Source organism: Aythya fuligula, chromosome 2 (genome assembly GCF_009819795.1).
Source record: "Aythya fuligula isolate bAytFul2 chromosome 2, bAytFul2.pri, whole genome shotgun sequence".
Classification (NCBI taxonomy): Eukaryota; Metazoa; Chordata; class Aves; order Anseriformes; family Anatidae; genus Aythya; species Aythya fuligula.
Window position 1 is genome coordinate 136,947,316 of NC_045560.1, and position 22,996 is coordinate 136,970,311.

Here is a 22,996-nt window from a genome sequence, read left to right on the forward strand (position 1 = left end):
TATTAATGATCTGGAAGGAAGCAGTAAACACCACATTCATTCAATTTATATTTGATGTAACGACTCCTATGAATTAGAGAGGTGTTGTGTAAACCAATGGGGACAGACACAAAACACAAAGAAACCTAGACAGGCTGGAAATAGCAAAGTGAGAGCCAAGTGGATGGGCAAAAGCAATGGTCTGCAGGAGGAAGCACAGCCTCAAATACAGACATGAAGCGGAGAAATGTGCTTAAGGAAGGGAGACAGAAGGTCTTAATAATGGCAGAGACCAACAAACTGGCTGTGAGCTTGTGGAACAGACTCATCCCAAAGGAAGCGAGAGGGTAAGTATCTGGACCTATTGATTTATGAGGAATTAAGACAATGAGATGAGTTTGGCTGCTTGACAGCTGAGCAAAGAGATCAGAGTGTGCTCAGGCGTTAATGCTGAGACAATCTGCCGGAGGTGAGGAACCACCCCGGGGACCTCTATCTATTTGGACAGTGTAAACACCACAAAAGAGGAGGAGGACTGATTTATGGAGTGGGGAGGAACAAGGGTTAGGAACAAGCTAAAAGAATTATAGGCTAGCTCAGTGACAGTGTGAGCTGTAGTGCCCCATGAGACAGCTACCTGCAAAGGGGTCTGACATTTCTTCTTTCTGAATCCCTTAAAACTAGGCTGCACAAAGACACATGAGAGAATGTGCTTTAGCAAACAGAGCTTTGTCTTTGGGAGGATGGACTGAATGAATATACAGGGCAATGGCAGCAAGGGTGACTGCAGTCCAGATAAAAGGGTTTGTGTACAAATGCATCTCATCTGTTGTAAAACCCTTAGAAGTAAGCCTTTCTCTCCCCTAAACTGTCCACACAGCACAGTTGTCTGGGAAGGCAAAAATAATAAAACCTGTGGACAACTAATGAAAACACAAGGATGAGAGAGAGGCCAAGGAACTAAAGCGCCAACAGGTAGCACCGAGAAAAAAAGTCAGGTTCAGATCAGAGACTTTGACACCTCAAACCCAGGGGCTGGACTATTCACACAGAATCAGAGAATCACAGAATTTCACTGGGGACATGGGAGCCCTGAGATCATTCCCCCTTTCACCAGGCTGAATTTGAGCCCACATCTCACAGCTCCTCAGAGTGTCCTCACCACTCAGCCTAGCAGAAGGAATGATGGTTACCATCCCTTCCATTGATGCTTGTATCCCCTTGAGGGTTTACTGGATGAGAAATGAAAATGATGTTCTCATCATGCAGGAGGCCACCGGTCTGGCTTTCAGTCCCAATAAAAATATTCCATCATTCAGCAGGAGAGACTGCTCTAACAGCAGAGCTAGAAGAAAGCATTCACACCATCTCTTCTTCAGGAGAAGGAAGGAGGCATGAAAAACCTTAAAGAGAAGAAAAGGCAGGGTGGCAAGAGTAGATTGTGAACTTCCAAGCTGGCTACTCAGTGTAATACAGGTTTGGATGGCTCTGGAGGCAGGACCAGAAGCAGATGATTGAGAGAAACTTGGCTGACAGACATGCAGATGGCTCAGGAATTTAGGCAATCTGAGGGTGAAGTGGAAAGGGCATGGGAATTTTGAGGTTTAGTTTTACTTATGGTGTAGGTTAATCTAGTACTAATATCTTACAGGATCAGTGTTTTAAGACATTAAACCTCTTACGTGCACCACAAGAATGTTCAGAATATACTGGAAAATTGCCCTTCATTGAGATAACTCCTTTCCCCAGACAAGCAGCTATAATGCATTATAAAATGAGATCTCATGCTCTGTGCTGAAGGGAAGGGAAAGTAGAAAATAAAAGAAGAAATCCATTGAAAATAATGTCTTCAAGCATAAGACACTGGGAACAGGCTTCCCAGCTGTCTGAGGAAGATAAGGACAAAAGCGAAAGTGAGGAACATTTTAATGTGTCACTGGTGATAGGAGCATTAGACTTGGCAGCAAGCTGTATTTCTTTACTTTAGCAATACTTAATGTTTTTGAAAAAGTACACAGGGATGGAAATTAATTTTAAAAAAATAAATAAAAAATTACGCCTTTCTGCAGAGAGCTGGGAAGGCACCCAAACTCCAGATCCTCATGAGCAAGGGAGGAGTCTCACCGTATAGATTCATAAAAGGCATTCAAACATTAAGTATCTCTACTTTGATTCTCCTTAATGTACAGGCTGCCCATGAGTGAAACACCTGTCTCCAAGAACAGCTTCTCAATACCTTCAGTTCCTGGGAGGAACTGCTCACACAGGCTCGTGCTTTCTATACACTGCTGTAGTCACCAAACCATGCAGTGGCTGAGGCTGGCAGGTACCTGTTCACCTACTCAATCCCTGCCCAAAGCATGGTCAGCTACAGCAGATTGCCCAGGGTCATGTCCTGTCAGGTTTGAATGTCTCCAAGGATGGAGACTCCTCAACTTCTTTGGGCTAGTAGTTGACAACCTTTGCACTGAAGATATATTTTCTGATTTCTCAGTGGAATTTCCTGTGTTTCAGTTTGTCCCCAAGGGCATTGCTGAGAAGAGACTGGTCCTATCTGCTTCACAACCCCCTCCCTCAAATATTTATACACGTTGATGAGCTCCCTCCTTCAGGCTAAACACTCCCAGCTCTCTCAGTGCATGCTCTTACATCAGGTGCTTGAGTCCCTTAAACGTTTTAATGGCCCTTCACTGGATAAACTCTATTATTGCCAGGTCTTTCTTATACTTGGGAGCCCAGAGCTTGGCACAGCACTCTGTATGTGTCCCCTCAGTGCTGAGCAGAGGGGAAGGATCCCCTCCCTCAACCTGCTAGCCATGTGCCACCTAGCACAGCCCAGATCTGGGTCTGGATGGGCCTTTTCTGCCAAGCTGCTCTCCAGGCAGTCAGCCCCCAGCCTGAGCTGTTGCAGACCATTGGTCTGGGGCAATATTTAAAACCCATTGGAAATAAAGGAAGAATCTCATTTCTTCGCCCTTTTACATGTAGACGGTGAGGCTGTTCCATAGGGAAACCTTCTTCCCTCTCCCCCGAGGACTGGGCAAGCAGCAGAGGAGATTACAGCTAGCTGCTGGAAAAGTACTTTTAATGGTAAAGAAAGTAAAGCAATGGAAAATCATGCAAGGAGATTATTAAAATACTGTCACTTAGACAAGTACCTAACAGGAATGTATTAAGCCTAAATGATACTGCTCTCAAGCAGAGGACTGGATTAAATGAACTTTCAAAGCCTTGCCATGGATCTCAGCTAATTCTCTATATGAAAATAATGGCCTGAATATTTGAAAACAAAACAAACAAAAAACAACCCAACCCAAAACACTGTTATTCTAAGTATGGCACCTATCATCTGACACAGCACTGAAACTCAGCTACTTATTCCCCAAAAGTCATTTTATGGTCTTCTCCTCTGCAGTATCCCAGTGTTCTGCAAACACTGATCATTTATCTTCCCAGGGCTCCTGAATACAAGGAGGAAACATTAACTTCCTTGTTTACCCATGGTAGCTGAGGTGTAAAGAAATAAAAGTCAAAATTGTTAAAAGAAACCATAACTTTGGTTTCTGACTTGAGGTGCTTAAAAGAAGAGATTTTTTTTTTTCAGGATCTACAACATATCTTCAAAGCACAGCTCCCATAACAGTGAGAATTCGCCATATCCCAAACCAGGTTCCAGCTGACAGGGTTTCCAGAAAATCAGTTAACATCTGTGAAAAGTTTTGAGTTAAGTGACTAGCCCAGCATTTCATAGGAATGATGTTCAAGATAATAACAACAAAATCCATAATAGCAACAAAATCCAATACCAGGACAACGCTCAGTTTCCCAAACCACAGTACAATCCTTTCCTATCTTGAAATCCTCTGCCATCACCCTCCAAATTCCAGTTTCTGCTATGAGGTAACCATGATTCATCCCACAGCAGGTCCATCCTGTGCAGTGAGGAAAGAAAAAAAAAAAAAAAAGAAAAGAAAAGAAAAGAAAAAAAAATAACAGGCTGTGGTCATGCATTTAGAAATTGGAAGACAATGCACAGAGTGGACCTGAATTATAGCAACTTTAGTTCTGGCATTCTCTGTCTTGGCTTGACAATTATGGTGTTCTTTTATGGGCTTATTTTTTTACTGTTTCAAGTAGTTTCTTAGGTTTTTACAAAACCTAACTGGAAAGACAAATTCGTCATATGGAACCAGCTGATCCACAGCTGGGTAAACAGCAGAACTGAACCTTTTCTATCCTCCATGCTGCTCAGTGGTCTGTGGAGATACACTGGCAGAGCTGCTAATAACGATAGGCTGTTATCTTCAGATGGTTTTTGCATTTGCATATTTTCAGGTGTGGCTTTGGCATTCCAGAAGGAACTAGTGATATGTCTTCTTTTCTTGAAAAATATTCCTCCAAAAAGTTTACATCTCCTTCTGTCACTCCAGATTCTTTCCTTCAGGTTTTGTTAATTTTGTAGGTATAATGGTATGCTGGCTGCCCTGCAGTTATAAAAAAAAATCAGAGCCGTATTGTTAAAAGAAGGTCAGTTGGCACATTTGTCTGTATCAATGTCAGGGACAGAAAACACACTGTGGACTTCTAACTGGGTAGGAAACCTTGTTACCTTCCTCCTGAAGCTGCGCATAGTTCCTGTGCTGATTTTTGAACCCAAAGAAAAGTTGACAGCATAGATCTCACTTCTGATCTTCCACAAGTTTTATATACATCCAATTACACTGACTCCTGTATAGTTGTTTCCAGATAAGTAACACCAGCAAGTAACGATAGTGTTATATAAATACATTTTATCATTTAAGTGTGACTGCTTTCCCATGTTAAAAATTCAAGAATGATCTAGTACATATGTCTACACATAAAGGCGCAATTAATTTCTTCTTGGCAATGGAAATCTCTTACCTCAATCAAAGTCAACATAGAGGCACTAATAAAACAATTAGATTTGAAGTACCTCTGATTGTTTAATAACTTTAGACCTGCATACAAATGAGTCTTCCAGCTTTAAATGTATAGAATGACTGAAAAAGTCTAATGCATTTCCCTGCAGAGGAAAAGAAGCCAAGGCTGGAAGGATTGCATTTGGGATGTAGAAGCAAGAACCATGGAACCACTCATCCAAATTAAATGACATTGTTATTAATATCACTCAGAAGCTGTGTGAAAGAAGACAAGCTGAAAGGATATATTTAAACATGCCAAATGTGTTAGAGATATCTTACATGCATTTCACTGTCCTCAGGTATGCACTAATTGGCTTGTATTTAGGGCTAGCTGACCTGCAAAACACTTTAGTCAGTACACTGGGAAGCCAGAAGAATATATCAGAGAAAAAAAGGACATATTTTTGCCATGATCAGTGCTACTTACAAACGCAGTGACTTACAGCATAAATCTGGGGAATATTAGATTGCTACTATTAGATTAGTTTCTTTCTAATGACTGGGCAAAATCCCCAAATGACACAACTCTTCAGGAAGTCTTTGAGCCAAGCTGAGCTGATGTAGCCCGTGAAAGAGCAACAACAAGCAAAGGGGCCAAAATCGAATGTCATTGATAAGGCTCAGTGATAGGGCAGGAACATCAGTACTTGACCAGTAGTAAATAAAGCACAGCCAATTTGTATTTGAAACGCATCCCTACTAGCTGATAGCCATGCGATGTACCTTTGTTCACGTATATAATATCAAACATGCTAGTTCTGTTGTTCCACTAATGATGCTTGATCTGTAATTTAGGCTTAATGTTTGTCTGCTCAACAAAAGAGCAAAAGCCCCAACTCTCAGCCTTTCCTCCTGTGTCAGGTACTCCAGTCCTTTAAACATCCTAATGGCCCTTCACTGAACTGGTTGTAGTTATGTCCACATCCCTGGTACTGGGGAGCCCAGACCTGCCTGACTGCTCCCCTTAGGAAAACTTTGCTGTCCTGGTCTGTTCCGTCCTGTTCCAGGTCATTCTCACTCATTCTGCACCCAGCCAAACACAAAATTAATGTCTTTGACTTTGGGAAATAGTTAGCTTCTTCTACATGTTTACGTTTTATTCCTTTCACAGGTAGAGAGTTGTAAATCTTTCTGAAAATCACCGTGTGGGATAAATTCCCTTGCAAAAGAGAAGGCCAAAGCAACATACCTGTGTTGAAGGTAGGCATGCCAGCTGATTGTAGTTGAGCTGATGTTAGCTTTAACGAGTGGTCACAGCACTGTGGTCACATTTACATGGATTTGAGTATAAAACAGCAGTTTAAGTACTGTTCTGGGAATGTATACGAGTTGCCAACATATGCTGAAGTCCAGCCCGGTCTGTATGCTGTCATTATCCATAAGAGCCAGAGGACAGTGTGGGAAGGCCTCTCTGCACAGTAATCCCATGTCCATTTGGCTGTGTAGGCAAGCTCCTTGTGTCTTATTTCTTCTTCTGACCTATACTCTTGGGAAAACCTCCAGGAAAAGCCCATGTCCTGCACAGGGAAGCCTCACCGCTGTTGTCCCTCCATCTTTCCAAGGTTGTGTCTCTGATACAAATCTACCCAGATTAACACAGGAATTTAGCGAGGGGAAATGGATCTGTAGATAAGAGAAATTTTCCTGGCTTAGCTATTTGGCTACATTGCAGTAAGAATACCTATCTAGAAAGCGTTTCCTGTTACTAAAGGCATCATTGAGGAATGTTTAATTCTTAGCAGAACTGCAGTTCTTGTTCTACACAATCCAGATGATATAAATAAATAAACCATGAAATGTTCAGAGAAGACAAATCACCAGTCCATCAAAATGCCTGATAAATTAGTTCAGCAGACTGGACTACAGGCATGTTCAATGAATCATCATCACCGAGAGTAAATAAATTCAGATTAAGAAAAACTTGATTGAATCATGCTGAAGTTTGGCACTTAACAAAATAGATCAGTCTGAAGTCTTGCATTAGGAACACATAATCTCTTAAGATTTATGAGTGTTATTGCACACCACATATGTTTCTAGGTTACTGTTTGCTGTGTTGAGAACTGGATGCTCTGAGCATTTGCCTGCTATTACACATCTTAAACTCCAAGAAACTGTTCTCCTTGCTCTCCTCTTTGGGGTACAGAATGAACTTTTACAGTAGTAAACTTCCTGATTGCTTCCTTTCCCCCAGTCAAATTCCCAGTCTCTCCCAGACAATTTTTGGTTCCATCTGATTATTTAATGCTGTTTGCTAACAAATCTGCAGTGTGTTGCCACATAGCCAAAATGTGAATGGACTGCAAGCTGAACTCAGTCACTTTGGTTCAGCCAGTGGAAAGAATCCTCAGCTTTTTTAATCCAGTGACACAATTCCCAGACACTGGTCATTTCATTAATCTTTTTTTGGTAGCTGTATATTAGGAACAACACATGTCCATGGAAATCTTCTAAACCACAAATCAAGACAAGAAATGTCCACTTTTTTATCAATAATTACTTTTGTTTAATGTTTATGTTATGGCAATATCCAGAGGTCACAATCGGGGTGGAAATCCAGATGTGCTGACTGCTGTGGAGATGGGAAGGTAAAGCCCTTTACAAAGCAAATTTAAAAATCATAAACACTTGCAAATCTGATGGCAAGTTTTTCTTTGGTGTAATAGCATACAAACCTCAAATATCTTTGCATTTAAGGTTTTCATTGTGCTGCAGATACTGGCTGGGGATAGAGTTAGTATTATCAGCCTTATTATATGTACCAAGAGGTATGATATGCAGTTTGAGTTACAGACTAACACTGTGGGGGACTCTCCTCTCAGCCTTGGATAACAATCATATTTTACAGAATGCTTGAAAGAGCAAACTGGGATTTACAGCTAGCATTAGGGATTGTAGGTTGACATTGTCAGAAGTTGATATTTATAACCTGAGTGTTATCACACAGGCAACAAAGCCTCATGTCTTTATCCAAGTAACCAGGTGCATTTTCATCTGGAAATACTGATCTTCCCCATACCCTCCAACTCACATTTTAGTGAAGGAAGTGACAGAGTCTTTGGAGGGCCCAAAACTGCATTCCAAGAGGATGCAGGATAACATGGCAGAATTTTAAGTATGTTCAGTGCAAATCAAAGTGTGATCAGCGTAAGCAACCTCTAAAGCTACAGAAATAAACAAAAACTCATAAATACTAATTTTGTACCAAAGCCCTGTCCTAAAGACTAATTAATATTGATGGATACCATAAACATTGCAGATACACACATACACATATACACAGATGCATGCACACTAATAATATTTGTCGTATTATGACCCGCTTCTGAAATGAGTTTCTTCTGAAATACAAAAGTAATATTCACCAAAGCAAACATTTCCTTGGTTACCCTGATGCTCCAGCCCATTTGTAGGGCAGACAGGACCGCTGTACAAAGCAGCCTCTTCTGCAGGCTGCAGGATATGGCTCAGTCAGATGTTCTCTGTCTACTGACATGATCTGTGTGATGCTCAGTTAACACTTTAAATCAACTCCAACAACACTGAGAGCTACCCTAACTACCCTGCTACTGAGCACTAACCCTACTACCATGCCTTGGCTGGCTGAGGTACATCTAAGCAAATATTTTGTCCAAGGAACTGCAGAGAAACAATCTGCAGAGCATGAATCTATGACAAGTTCTCTGTGGAAAATGTGGCCTAAGGTGGGACACGCAAAAGGAAGCATGGCTAGTGTGTGCACTTGGCAGGGGGACTGGGGAAAAGTGAAGGGAAGAACAAGGAGCAAACTGGAAGGGAAGAAGAACCCCTGTAAGAGCATAACAAGTACCGCTGCATCTCAAACAGCTCTCATTCCCAGACACAGCAGCAATTTATCTGCTCTACTTGGGGCAGATTGTGTGAGTCACAAATAGGATTTCACAGCCAGCAGCAAACTTGTGAGCCATAAAACCTACTCCCTACAATTACAAAGCGATCACCTCACAGTGATGTTGTAAGGCCTGATCAACTTATATTTATATAGCACTTGGAGATCCTCAGATGAAAGTCGCTATAAAAAGCTAAGGATTTTTCATAGTGTTCATAGACCACCTGCTCAGACCAGAAGCATTCACTTTTAACATTGCTTGAGCCAGCTACCAATCTGATATCTCCACGGGAATTTCCTAAAACAGATGTGGCTGTCACATTTAATCTCTCTTTTACTAGGAACTCTGAGAAAAAGGAACTCCTGGAAAAGGAAATAAAACAAATCGCATTAAAACTGATGGTGAGAAGAAGCCCCGTAATTCTGTTCCCACAGCTCATGGATTCTCCATCTGTACCTTTCAGAAAGCTGCCATTAGTGACTAACTCCACTAGCTCCACAAATTAGACCTGACCTAGATTCACTGAAGTCTTTGTTCAGCAGCTGGTTAGTGTAATGTTCTGACTGCAGCAAAGTTCAGAATTGCTCTACAAAGCAGTGGTTTGAAAAGAAAAACAAATAAAATGGAATTCATGTTTCCCTGCGCTCACAACACGCTAGCCCCACTCGACTTTATACCAAATGTATGTCAGTGAGCTGAGTGGTGAGGTTTAAATGACTGCAGTATTCTCATAACTCCATAGCATGCTCTTGAAAAAAAAAAATACTGCATTATTTCCTCTTACTCTTTATTATAGAAATAACAAACTCCAGGAGACCAAAGAAAAGCATGGTTCTGAAAACCAGAGGTGGTTATAATTAAGCATATCGTTAAGTGCTTTGTTGAATTAAGGTTAAAAAATCTGAAGTTTAAAATCATGTTAGCAAAGGATAAAACAGTTCAGAGGGTTTTTTAAAATCTGATCTGAACCATATGAAACTTTTCTGAGCATGGATCTGGACTGGCATCCCTTCAAAATAAGGTTTCCCATGATGTTTTGGACTTTCTGCATTGTGTGTAGAAACTGAGCACAGATGTCCCGACATGTTTCAGAGACTTTAAAACCTTTTGTTTCACGATAACAGTGGGAAACATTAATTAGAATCTTATTTAGTGATCCAGTTTGGTGGTGTTTTTGTTTTGTTTTCTTTTTGAATTGGCTTGCTCTTATTTTAAATATAATCCAAAAATATCAAAATGAATCCAAAGGAAATAGCTTCTTGATCCTTCATCCACTAGTGAGAGATTTCTTAAATATTCTTTGGGATATTTGGAGAGATAGAAGAATGTGCAAACTCCCAATCACACCCTCAGATGGGCAAGTCAAACCTTTAGGATAAATGACAGCCCAAACTGCATTTGAGATACATTTCAGGAAAGGCACTACCATGGTAGAGTTACAGGGGGTGAATCAGAGATGGACCACTGCTGCAAACAGTTCAGTATCATTATTGAAGGGGCAGGGGGTGCTGTCCCATTCGATATGGTCACATAAGCTTTAAGCAGGCTATGGAAAAGTTTTTAAATTCTGTTTGCTGTGTAGGCAGTTATTAGAAAGTAAATGTTTGAAGTTGACTCTGTTTTCCACTAAGCAGATTTTTTTAATAGTCTGTAGCAATCGCAATATGGCTCTGTGTGTCACGAAATATTTCTCTTTCTGCTTTAGTCTGTTACTAAAAGAGGAGCAATCGCTGAAGGCAATACCATTAGAGAAACATATCTTGTTGGCTGAGCACAATGGTTACTTATCTCCTAGACAGTGCCCTTCCAGGCTGTGTGCTACAGACAGCTCAGGGAGAGAGAGATTTGTCTTAAATTGCCAGCTGGCAAATTTTGCACGTGGTGGTTTATGAGGCAGTGGTGAATGGTCCACAGGACAGAAACTGGGAGAGAGTATTCACAGCAGCTGTCCTGGGAAGCTTCAGGAAGCTGGCATGCATGACAAGCCTTTCACTCACTCCCTTTTGGCAAGGCTGGGCAGTGAGGATGTACATGTCCCTTTCTTGTCAGGCAGTTACTTCTTTAGTCACCCAAGGCCCTTCACCTTCTTCACTGTCAGGATGATTTTGGAGGCTACCTTTGCTCTTCTCTTGGTGGAGCAGCTGGTGCAACCTAAATAGAGACTGAAGAACTGTGAACTCCAGAGGCCATGATGTACCAGCTCAATTCCTTTCAAGGAATATGAAGATAAAGCAAAGTCTCTGATTCTGGGTAGCTTCATAAAGAGCAGACAATGATGGGGTTTCATACTGAATAAGCTGAGAGCCATGCGCAGGAGACAGGAACCAGCAACTTCTGATTCTGTGCTGAGATGGACAAAGGTTAGAGGTAGAAGTGCAGGAGCCTCTGATGGTCCTCTGTGATCAGAGCTGGGTCCCAACACTTGTTATCTCCCAAAAATCTTTCTACCCAAATCTCTATGACCTCAACCACAGAGGCATCCAAGGGCCTAGGTGAGCATTCTCTCAAGGCAGCATTTGGTCTCTCCTTCTTTCCTAGGAAACAGAATTGACCTACAAGAGCCCATCTGACACCACACAAAATGGGCAGCTCTTCTACTGTGTCTGTCTTGAGATAACTCCTCCTGTTCATGGGAATTAATGATGCTACAGAGGACAGAAAGCATTTGTCTTTGGGGCTATACAGTGGATAATGTAGTGGGCCACTTAAGGCACTCAGAAGGAAACAGTGCCTCAGTCCAGGAACATTGCACCCCTATCTGCCTTGCTCCATCCATATGGGGCAGAAATTACAGGCTGCTCACAATCGTTTACCTTCTTTGTTTCCAAAATTGCAGCTTTCAGGTGGCACCTAGTCAAAATAAAAACACAACGTGAGTCACTGACAGGAAATAACAGTGCAGGGGAATGCAGATTTTGCCAGGTTTTATGTGGCAGATTAAAGAGTAGCTCTGGAACTTCCAGCAGGCAGAGGTTAGGGAGCATCAGGCCGTTGGGGTAGCTAGTGAGGGATCATGGTGGCAACCCAGGTGTGGCACATGTATTTTCTGCTCTCCCTCTGCAGAAACACTTTTGCAACGTGCAGGGAATGTCACGCGTGTGCCTGCTTTCCATATCCGTTCTATCATAGAACGGAGTCATACCATAGAACGGCTTGGGTTGGAAGGGACCTTAAAATCCATTTAGTTCCAGCCCCCTGCCATGGGCAGGGACACCTCCCACCAGCTCAGGTTGCCCAAAGCCCCATCCAGCCTGGCCTTGAGCACCTCCAGGGATGGGGCATCCACAGCTTCTCTGGGCCGCCTGTGCCAGGGCCTCACCACCCTCTGAGTGAAAAGTTTCCTCCTAACATCTAATCTAAATCTTGGACTTCTTCCAGTGCAACATCTTAAATCTAAACCTGCAGTCCTGAAAACCCTTTTTCCCTGTTGCTTATTGCTACTGGAAATGGTTTGCAGTTCCAAAGTACAACCATGTCTCTCCTTTAACATAGAATACCTATGGTACAGATACCTACACCTGAGCTAGGCATTGGTTATATATACACTCACAACTGGTGTGGCTCATTCAGAGCAGCTCAATAAAATGAAAAAACTTGGTGCTGAGGATATTATGTGCAAGCCATAGATGAATCAGGGTTTAGTTGGAGTAGCTCTAGGTTAGTCTTGTGGACTGAATATTCATTTGTTTTGGACTGCATTAGACATACTCCTGCAGCTTAGCTTTCGGGACATTTTTATCCAAAAGGAGTACAGTTCTCAGCCTCAGTGTAAACCAAATCACAGCACTGGCGCCAATCAGGAGGATGACTTCAAAAGCACAACCCTAATCCCAAGCAGAATGCTCACGTAAACATACCCACTGCAGCTCCTCTAATATTTTTCAGTTGGGTTTGTAGGCTTGGTTCATTCAACCCATCTCAGACTCCAGTTTTCAGTAGGGTACAAAAAGCTGAAATTCCACAGTCTGTACTAAGTGGAAGCCAGAGATCCTTTCTTGCCTTGCACACCATGACTCTGGGGTATGGTGATTTCCCCAAGGAAGACAGCGCTGCCTGCCCACAGGGCTTGCAAAGGTAAATATTATCAAGTGTCCCTTGTAGTCAAGCATCAGGTGCTGCAGGCACAGCGGTGACTAAGCAGGTCAAGTCTCAACAAAAGGCAGGGGACAGCAGAGTCATCACAGCAAACCTTCATTGCTCATGCAGTCTGAGCACCGCAAATGATCAGGATTTGCCACTGTAGAGCCACTGTCAGGCAAAATGAAATGCAGGCTGCGTGGTTCATTTCCTTTGGCAGCCAGATGGCCTTTCTGTGGTCCACAGGAGTTTCACTTTGTCACATCAGAGGTTTGTTTTCAGACATCACTGCCACTGCCTTGTGAACTTCGAGCTTAGTAATGCATTTGACTCACCTCCCTCCCCAGCTTTATACTGCAAGTGCCACAACAGCTCGCAGAAAGCCTTTGCCTCCCAAGGAAAGCAGGACTGCCTGTCAGGACACTTACATAATGAGCAGGTTCATGAGCAAATGGCACTGCACTTCTGCCCAGGGTTACAGGAGGGAGGTTTGACATCGTTCTTCCAAGAACAGCTGAAAGATCTTACAGATGGGCTAGACTTGGCTTCTTTAAAACTTCAGTTCAAAAAAGCTGGCCACAGATAATCAGCAGCTAAAAGTTATGAGATTGACCACCTTGCTGACATGAGAGGGTAAGAGCAAGGCAGATTTGGACCAAACCCTCCTCTTCATACCTCCTGTCAGATGGGGGCTCTGCCAATTCTGGCTGTACTCACATCATCTGTGTAAGCATCCAGAGAGGGATGAAATTCTTTAAATCCCTCATCAACTTATTCATTCTTTTTGACTTGGCAATATTCTGTAACACTCCTTTTCCAGTATTTAAATGAGCATTATGTGCAAAAATATATGCGTAAATAAATATTTATAAATATATTTACCAGTTGGCCACAGTCAATGGTTGAGGTAGGAGGAATGATGTCAAGAAAAGATCTTAGCTTTGCTCCCAGCTGTCTGTGAGGCTTTGCAAAGAAAATCAGATTGTGTCTATTGATCTTTAATACATCAAGACTCCAGGATTTTCCAATCTATCTGGTGCAAAAGGAACTGGTCAGCAAGAACGTAAGTTTCAGTCTGGTTCCAGGACCAAAGGGGGATGATCTTCCAGTAAATCTTAATTTCAGACTTCCCACCTCCAGCCTAATAGATGTTTGTGGCCTTACGTCCAAAGTGAATCTATCCACCAGCCAGTGGAAGTGCTGATTAAAACACTGACTTAGGTCCAATATCTTCATTTAGATCCTATTCAATATTTAATTAAGGCTGCAGAAGGAGCCATTTCACTTCTTCCAAAGCTGACAAGGCACCCAGGTTATCAGTGCCACACGCCCCTGTCAGCATTAAACTCCCTGCAGGGTAGTGCAGGTGTGGGGCTGCCAACAGGGCCGGACGGGGACATGGGCAATGTGTCCAGGTGGCAGTTTCTTACCCCCAGTTTGTTGCCAGCATGGCAATAATTCCCCATTTTGTCACAGTTTGGGTAACTACAAGTCCAAGGCAGGGCATATAGCCATAGGAAGCATGCCACAGGTGTCCCAGCCAGGCACCAGCACCTTCACGCCTTCACATAGCGCTGGCATTTTTCTCATGTTCCTTAAATAACATGGTACCATGTGTATCAATAAAACAGACCCCGTCCCTCTCACATGGTCTCAAACAGCTTATGCCAAGTCAAAGCCATTTTTTGTATTTATTTGATTTATTACTAGTCCTTCCTGAACATCACTCTTTTCCGATTCATCACTAGCTCATCTTCAGAAAAAAAAATGACATATCTGCTTCCTTTTGACGTACCAACCTAGATCATTTGCCTTAGATTCCACCAATGTGAGCGTGTCTGCAGTGATTTGTCCTGTTCTTAGGGCTGGAAAAGGCAAAAGCACTGTGTCAGCGATAGCGGGTGGCTGTGGAGCAGAGTGCATGCCTTGCAGGAACGTTCAGATCAATTTTGGATTACTACCTTGGGTGCTAGCAGCATCTTAGCCTTATTATGAAAATGCTCCGGCTGAGCCAATTAGCCCTAATTACAGGAGCGGCTATATTAGCCTTGGAGGAGTTGTAGCCTTACACAGTGATATTACTTTGCTGTTTAAGTTATTTCCAGCATCTCTGCATGAACTTCTCTGTGCCATTTAATGAGAAAATACAGAAATATCCCAGGTTAGAAATGGAGAGTGACCAGTGACTTTTCCAGGGAAAGGATAAGAACAGAGGTGGATAAATGCACTTCCTGAAATGAGTATGAGGCTGCCTACATATATATATATTTAATTTTTTTTGTAGCCAAGTAGCTTGAAAGGAGAGGACACTGCAAAAGCTTGAAAATCCTTTAAGCATATCTCCACTCAATTTCTTCTAAAGCAGCATTAGGGGGCAAAAAATCTAATTTAAAACTAAGAAAGAAAGTAATGAAAAATACATCTTTTTCAAATTCAATATGTTTCAAGCCCCGCGAGATATCTAGGATAGTGCAGAGCTGGTGAAAAGACGTTGCTTGAATGCACTGTCAGCAGTAGCTCACTATTCCTTGCAACATCACTAAGGAACATGAGTTATTTTTGTTCTAATGGTGAGTGGGAAACTGAAGCAGAGAAGTTCTGTGATTTAGCCAAGCCCTGGGGAGCAAGGGGGGGACATCCAGCTCAGAAAGCCCGACATGGTGGTTCCCAGCCCTGTGTCCTGCCATCCCTGCTCCTGGGCATTAAGAGCCGGTATAATCAGTGCTTCCCCAGTGATGGGTTAATCAGCCCTGAGACGAGGAGGCTGTCACACACGGACTTAACTGTGCAGCTGATGGGAAGCAGGAGAGGTTCGTGAAACGCCACCGGGCATGCGGTGAAGCCTGCTAGGACCCAGAGCCCAGCCTTGGGGCATCTACAGCAAAAGGAGGGACACCCAGGGGAGAGGGGGGTCAGCAGGACAGCCTCCATCCCAGGCACCCACCAGCAGGAGAGCCAAACATCAGCCAGCAGAAGGCAAGCAGGGGCAGTGCCTGCAAGAAGCAACATCCCTGGGGGGCTGAGGGTGCTATGGCCCTGTGGGAGTGTCCCCTGAGGCATGAGTCTCCAGCCACATACAGTGTCAGTGGGACATGGTAGGGTGCTGATGGCACCCCATGTAGGAGGTCCGAACAGGCTCTGGAGAGGCAACTGATGGTAGACACCATCACTGACCTGTCCCACCCCATATGTTTGAAGTTAATTGGGCTCTTACAGGGCTGTGCTTTAATACCAAGGGGTGTCTTGCGGGTGGGGCTCAAGGGAATGGCCTCATATTGTGCCAGGGGAGGTTCAGGGTGGAAATGAGGAGACATTTCTGTCAGAAGGAGCAGTGAGGTGTTAGGACGGGTTGCCCAGGGAGGTGGTGGAGTCCCCGTCCCTGGGGGTGCTCAAGGAGAGGTTGGACGTGGTGCTTGGGGACACGGTTCAGTGGTGACACTGGTGTTAGGGTGATGGTTGCACCAAGTGACCTCGGAGATCTCCCCAGCCTCAATGACCGATCCCAATGCCTCCTGGGGCTGAGCTCCAACCCCAGCCACAGGCGGTGGGCGGCGGCCAGGGGCGGCGAGGCACACCCGTACCCCAAGGCATTGGGGGTGTGTGTGTGTGTGTAGGGACGGGGGTGGGGGGGGGAGGCTGCAGAAGACCTCCCCCCGTCCCCACAGCCGGCCAGGCAGCCTCACAGCCACCCCCCGCCCAGGGGCGGCTGCGCCATGCCGCCCCTCCCCAGGCGGTGAGGTCGGAGCGGCGGGGAAGAAGGGAGGAGAGGGCGGCCCCCGCGGGGGGTCGTCGCCATGACGAGAGGCAGCGCCGCCGCCGCCGCTGTCCCTTCAGCACCGCGGCGGGAGGAGGAGGCGGCGATGGCGGGACGCGGGCGGGGGCCGTCAGGGCGCCGCGGCCGCTGAGGGAGCACGGTAGGGAGGGAGCCCCCATAATGGGGTTAATGGGGGCGGTGGGGACCGGGGGGGGAAGGAGAGGTGCGGGGGGTGAGGAGGGAGAGGGAGGTGTGGGGGGAAAGGGGGTGGTAGGGGAAAGGGGCTGCGAGAGAGCGGGGCGCGGAGACAAAGGGGGAGCCCCGGGGGGCTTCGGTGGGAGAGGGAAGGGGAAGGGGAGGGAAGGGGGAGAGGGGGGGAAAGGGAAGGGGAAGGAGAGGGAGGAAAAAAAGGGAAATGCAAGGGGAGAAAGAGAGGGATGAATGAGAGAGAGACGGGGGGAGATGGAAGGAAGAGATGAAAGAAAAAGAGAAGGAGATGAAAGACAGATGAAAGAGGAGGAAAGAAGGAAGGAAGGAAAGAAAGATGGAGATGAAAGGAGAGGAAAAAGATAAAGATGAAAGGGAAGAAAGAAAAAGATGAAAGAAAGAAAGAAAAAAGATGAAAGAAAGAAAGAGAAAGAAAAAATGAAAGAAAGGAATGAAATGGAAGGAAGGAAGGAAGGAAGGAAGGAAGGAAGGAAGGAAGGAAGGAAGGAAGGAAGGAAGGAAGGAAGGAAGGAAGGAAATTAAAGAAAAAAGAAAAGGAAAGAAAGAAAAATAAAAGGAAAGAAAGAAAGAAAGAAAGAAAGAGAGAGAGAGAGAAAGAAAATAATAAGAGAGAAAGAAAATATCTGAGAAAGAAAGGAAGAATAAAAGAGAAAGTCAATGGGTGAACATGCTGTAGATTTGCCCATTCTGCTGATTTTTTTGTGCAATTGTATCCTAGGTTTTTACTCCCTGTACACCCCTGGAAGGAGCTCACTATGACAGGGCAGAGTCTGAAGGCTTTATCTGAGGCAAATTTCGAAGACAATGAGATCAGCATCAACGTTGGAGGCTTTAAGAAAAAGATGAGATCCAACACATTGCTAAGGTTCCCCGAGACCAGACTGGGCAAACTGCTGAGCTGCCACTCGAAGGAGTCGATACTGGAGCTCTGCGACGACTATGATGACACCAAGAACGAATTTTATTTTGACAGGAACCCTGAGCTCTTCCCTTACGTGTTACACTTTTATAACACTGGCAAGCTCCATGTGATGGGTGAACTCTGTGTGTTTTCTTTCAGCCAGGAGATTGAATACTGGGGAATCAATGAATTCTTTATAGACTCATGCTGCAGTTACAGCTACCATGGGAGGAAAATGGAGCCAGACCAAGAGAAATGGGAGGAACAAAGTGACCAGGAAAGTACCACATCGTCTTTTGATGAGATCTTGGCATTCTACAATGATGCCTCAAAGTTTGACAAACAACCCTTTGGAAACATCAGGAGGCAGCTCTGGCTGGCTTTGGATAACCCTGGCTACTCAGTCTTAAGCCGAATCTTCAGTGTCCTTTCAATAGTGGTGGTGCTGGGCTCCATCGTGACCATGTGCCTGAACAGCCTCCCAGACTTTCAGATTGTTGACAGCAACGGGACCCCCGAGGAGGACCCTCGCTTTGAAATCGTGGAACACTTTGGTATTGCATGGTTCACTTTTGAACTGGTGGCGAGATTTGCAGTAGCTCCTGACTTTTTAAAATTTTTCAAGCATGCCCTGAATTTGATTGACCTAATGTCTATCCTACCGTTTTATATTACCTTAATTGTCAACTTGGTGGTGGAAAGTAGTCCGACCTTGGCAAATTTAGGCAGGGTTGCACAAGTCCTGAGACTCATGAGGATCTTTCGCATCTTAAAGCTTGCTAGACACTCAACAGGTCTCAGGTCTCTTGGAGCCACCCTGAAGTATAGCTACAGAGAGGTAGGGCTTCTTTTACTTTACCTCTCTGTTGGCATCTCCATTTTCTCAGTCGTGGCTTACACCATTGAAAAAGAAGAGAACGAGGGGTTAGCCACCATCCCTGCTTGCTGGTGGTGGGCTACGGTTAGCATGACCACGGTTGGCTACGGGGATGTTGTGCCAGGGAGCACTGCTGGCAAGTTGACGGCATCTGCATGCATCCTAGCCGGCATCCTAGTGGTAGTGCTTCCCATTACACTGATCTTCAATAAATTCTCCCACTTCTACAGGCGTCAGAAGCAGTTAGAGAGTGCCATGAGAAGCTGTGATTTTGGCGATGGCATGAAAGAAGTTCCATCGGTCAATTTAAGGGACTACTATGCTTATAAAGTTAAATCCCTTATGGCCAGTCTTACCAATATGAGCAGGAGTACCCCCAGTGAGCTGAGCCTGAACGATTCACTGCATTAGTGTACAAGTTTGACAGCAGTTTGCATGAGAGCTATCAAGAGCTATGTTTATGAATGTTTTCCTATTTGTCCTTTTTTTTTTTTTTTTTTTTCCCTAGAGGGTAATGTTGCTGACACTGCACTAACTTTGCACTTGAGAAACTAAAGAAATTTATATTACAAGTTGACAGTTTGCACATCCTCATCCTGTTGCATCGGTACTGAATGCTGACCTTTTCATACAAGTGTTACCACTGCCATGGCATTAGTGCTAGCAGTATAGTGATGATTTGCTACTTTGTGCACTTCCTCATTTGAGCAGAGAAATGAGCGTACCCAAGTGGAATAAAAATTCTCAGCTGTGAAACTAGGGATGAACAAATCACCTATCACCTATACTGGTATCTGTACTAGTTCAAGACCATCACGAGGAAAGTGCAGGACTTCTGATGCATTTTATAACCATTTTTAAAGAACCACCTGTGAATCACTGACATGGGAACACTTTTCCCCTTCTTTCTGACTGGTAATTCTGCTCGTCATGTGTCTGAACACACCTCTGAGCTTCACATTTCAGTGGAAGTTTGCTTACTCTTTAGCACACGTGTTAAAAACTGGGTGTTCTTGTTTTGAAATGCTGTGTACAGTAGTACTTTTTAGAAGCTCCTCAGCATAGACCTACCTCTGTTTCCAACATTAGGTCAACACCGAGCCCTCTGGAGAAGCCCAACCCTCATTTTCAGATAGCTGCATATTCAAAGACTTCCTCAAGTGACTGTAGGTGCGGAGGGGCATGAAGACATCTCAGGTTTCTCTTTTCAGAGGGCATGTGCTCACCACTTGGTTCCAGTGAAATGCTCTGCGTTTCAGCCCATCAAAATGGTTCTGAGATTAGCCACACAAAAACGTGGGTTTTCAACAATTAGGAGCTCCAGTGGAAAATCTGGATTTGTTTAATGAAGAGAAATATTCCCACATGAACAGTACAGGCAGCATTTTAGGAACTGACATTCATATACTGCAAAAAGACTAATTATAAAGTTGCCATATGTGATGCCGAGATACAAAATCTAATTTTATCAGGAAAGCTTGAAAGCAGGTGTTGATGGCAGCCAATTCCATTACGCTTTCTGCCAAGGAAACTCTAAGGGGGAAAAAAAATACCCTGCAAGTCACATTTTCCCTCTGAAAAGAACTCACAAGTTACAGCTAAGACTGTAAGGGCCTAAGAAAAGAACAGATACAGAAAAAGAGCTTAATACTGCACTCACTGTGGGCAGATCCTCCCACCCGGTTTTGTGACGTAGCCGGTTTAAATCCTCTCAAGGGCTGGCCTGTACTTTTTCAAGTCTTTTTCTTCTAAGAGAGCAGATCGTCTGGGTTCTCAAGAGTAACCATGAATCTGCATAAACTTATTTTTTGAGTGATCAGCCTTTTCCCTTACGTAATTGTACAGAGATCAAACACTTGTAGCCAGCGGGTAGAGCCTTCAGATTGCTGGTATGAGCTCTGCTATGAAACAAACTCCTGGCACTCAGAGGGCAGAGCGGCATTTCTTTTCAAGTCCTGCAATTTTTCTGCCTCATTTATTACACATTTTGCTACTTTTTTATTTATATTTTTTCTTGTGAAGACTAGAGATGTTCAGAAAAATTAAAACTGGTTAGGACAGAAAATACTAGAGCTAAATTAGTCCTGTTTGGAAGCCTGTGCTTACATACCATAACAAGGAGTGGCACCCAAATTAAAGCCACCCAACTGGCAGAATAAAGCAAATATGGTATGGATACATCCTTTTTTTTGGACTGTTAAAGGTTGCTGTCTGGTCTGGATCTTTTGGTGGTGGTCTTGTATCAGCTCCACCTAAAACCAAAAAGCCAAGCACCCAGGATCAGATTCCAGTGATCTGTCAAAGGATACGCAATGGGAAATAACTTACACCTCACCCTTCTCTCCCCCAAAAATTCCCTTTGAACACCCTCCCTGGAGGTCAGCAAGCCAGGAATTGTGAGGAAAACAGGTCCCTTCTAGACTTAACAAAATAAAATGTGAACAGATTTCAGCACAGCCTGTACAAGCCGTGAAGTCAGTAGGCAAAAAGTTGCTCGGTATCTCCAAACGTCAAAAAGCCTTATACATGGCCCTGAAGATTGACTTGGATAACACAAATTAGGCATTCAAACTTGAGGTTTTTGGCTAAGATTTCTTACTTCTGGAAGGCTGGTTCAAGTTCTGTACTGGGTCTTCACAGGCACAAATACAATTGTCTCGTCCCTTCTTCGTATTGCATGAGTCTAAACTATCATACACCTACAAATACCCACCCAAAACATGGCACAGCACCTGTTGGATTGAAACTCTGTGAAAGAAACAAGAGAAGGAAGAGAAGGGTTTGTGTAGCACATCCACCCACTCCAGGCAGGTTAAATACTGCCAGGGAGGCAAAATCTCCCATTGGTGTTGAGACCAACACGGCCCCCATCGGGTCTGTTGCTTCGGGGCCTGCAGAGAACCTCACTAAGGTTCTCTAAACCCTAAGCAGTGGGTTTATCTCAGTTTCACGAGCAGTAGATTCACGGAGTCCAAAACCAGTGACTTTCAGGGAAGTTATTTGAGGAGACCTGTAAACTTGCCAAAGAGTCACAAATTTCCTCAGCTGTTGTGAGTTTAGCATTGCACAGGTTGATTCCAAATTTTGCAACACATCATTTCAATAACCTATAGCTTATCTTATGTTCTAGATTTATTACTCGTAGGGCTGATGCTCTGTCATTTCTGCAAGTATTGAATGGAATGTGTCCAAATTGCGTTTTACTAAAGAAAATGAAATACCCCAAGGAATTATGACTTTTATTGTACCGGTTGAAAGGAATTTTCATTATTGCTTTTTTATATAAGTGCTTTGGATCAAAGACACTAAATAAATAAAGTACTGAAATTTAATATGTTCTCATTATCATGACAATGACTTTATGCAGGACGCAGGAATTCCCTTCATAAACTTAACCAGCTCCATGTTAGAAGTAGTCAGACGTCGCTCCCATTACTCTGGAAGTGCATTCCAGAGCCGTGCTGCTCTCCAAGGCTTGTGCAACTTTTAGCATAATTTTATTAAGAGCTGCTTTATATGAGGCCTTTCTCATGCCAGCACTCTTCTGTAGCTTAAATAATTCCTCTTCCTCCTAGTGGTTGCACGCGTGATGTATAGATAGACAGCCATCAGATGCACTTACAGGCTTATTTTCTGGGGGTGATACCTGCCAAGATCCTTTTAGCTTTCTTTTTGCAAGCCTCCTTCCTCTGATTATCCTAGGGGATGTAGCTTTTTTTTTTTTTTTTTTTTTTTTTTTTTTTTTTTTTTTTTTTTTTTTTTTTCTGCCTTACTTCTGCTTAGATTTAATCTGAGCTGGCACTGCACAGCATTGTATCTTGAATGAGATCACTTTATACACCACTATCAATATTTGCTTAGGCTAACAGATTTTTTTCACTGAGGAGGATGACAATTATTCTGAGTAAAGTAATGTCGTTGTCTTAACTCACCAAAATTACCTAGGTGCTAGGTCCAAAATTATGAGGCCCATCCTTCCTGCCATTTTATGAATTAACCTATTGCCAGTGCTTAGTCCAGTCTGTGGTGGAAGTCTTCATTTCTTATTAAACAGAAAAATTTTTATATTTTAAGGAAGACTTCAATATCTCAAAAGCTTTTATGAGAAGAGGAGTGCTTTTTGAGTAACCAGTACTTGCCCCAGGCATTTTAAATCACTGGTTTGTAAGAGCAGGGCATGTTCAGGTATAAAACTACAGGTCAGAATCAAAGTATTGGTGGACTAATTGGCAACTTTCTCCAGTATCTGAAACTTGAACATCATTGTGGTCAACAACCCGCTTACTGTGGGTGTGCAGTTTAGTGAAAACGTTGCTCGTGGCTTGTGCTCCTCCTGCCTGTTGATGGTCACCTGCCTGGCAGCAGTGA

General features: G+C 43.7%; 1 protein-coding gene across 1 annotated transcript; it reads left to right on the plus strand.

The window, feature by feature from the left end:
* Nucleotides 1-16,516: 16,516 nt before the first annotated feature.
* KCNS2 (potassium voltage-gated channel modifier subfamily S member 2) lies at nt 16,517-19,103 on the plus strand. The gene is made up of 2 exons (XM_032181796.1): nt 16,517-16,782; nt 17,569-19,103. Exon 2 carries the CDS (start codon nt 17,606-17,608, stop codon nt 19,037-19,039), a length of 1,434 nt encoding a protein of 477 aa, XP_032037687.1. The 5' UTR covers nt 16,517-16,782; nt 17,569-17,605; the 3' UTR covers nt 19,040-19,103.
* Nucleotides 19,104-22,996: the final 3,893 nt, after the last annotated feature.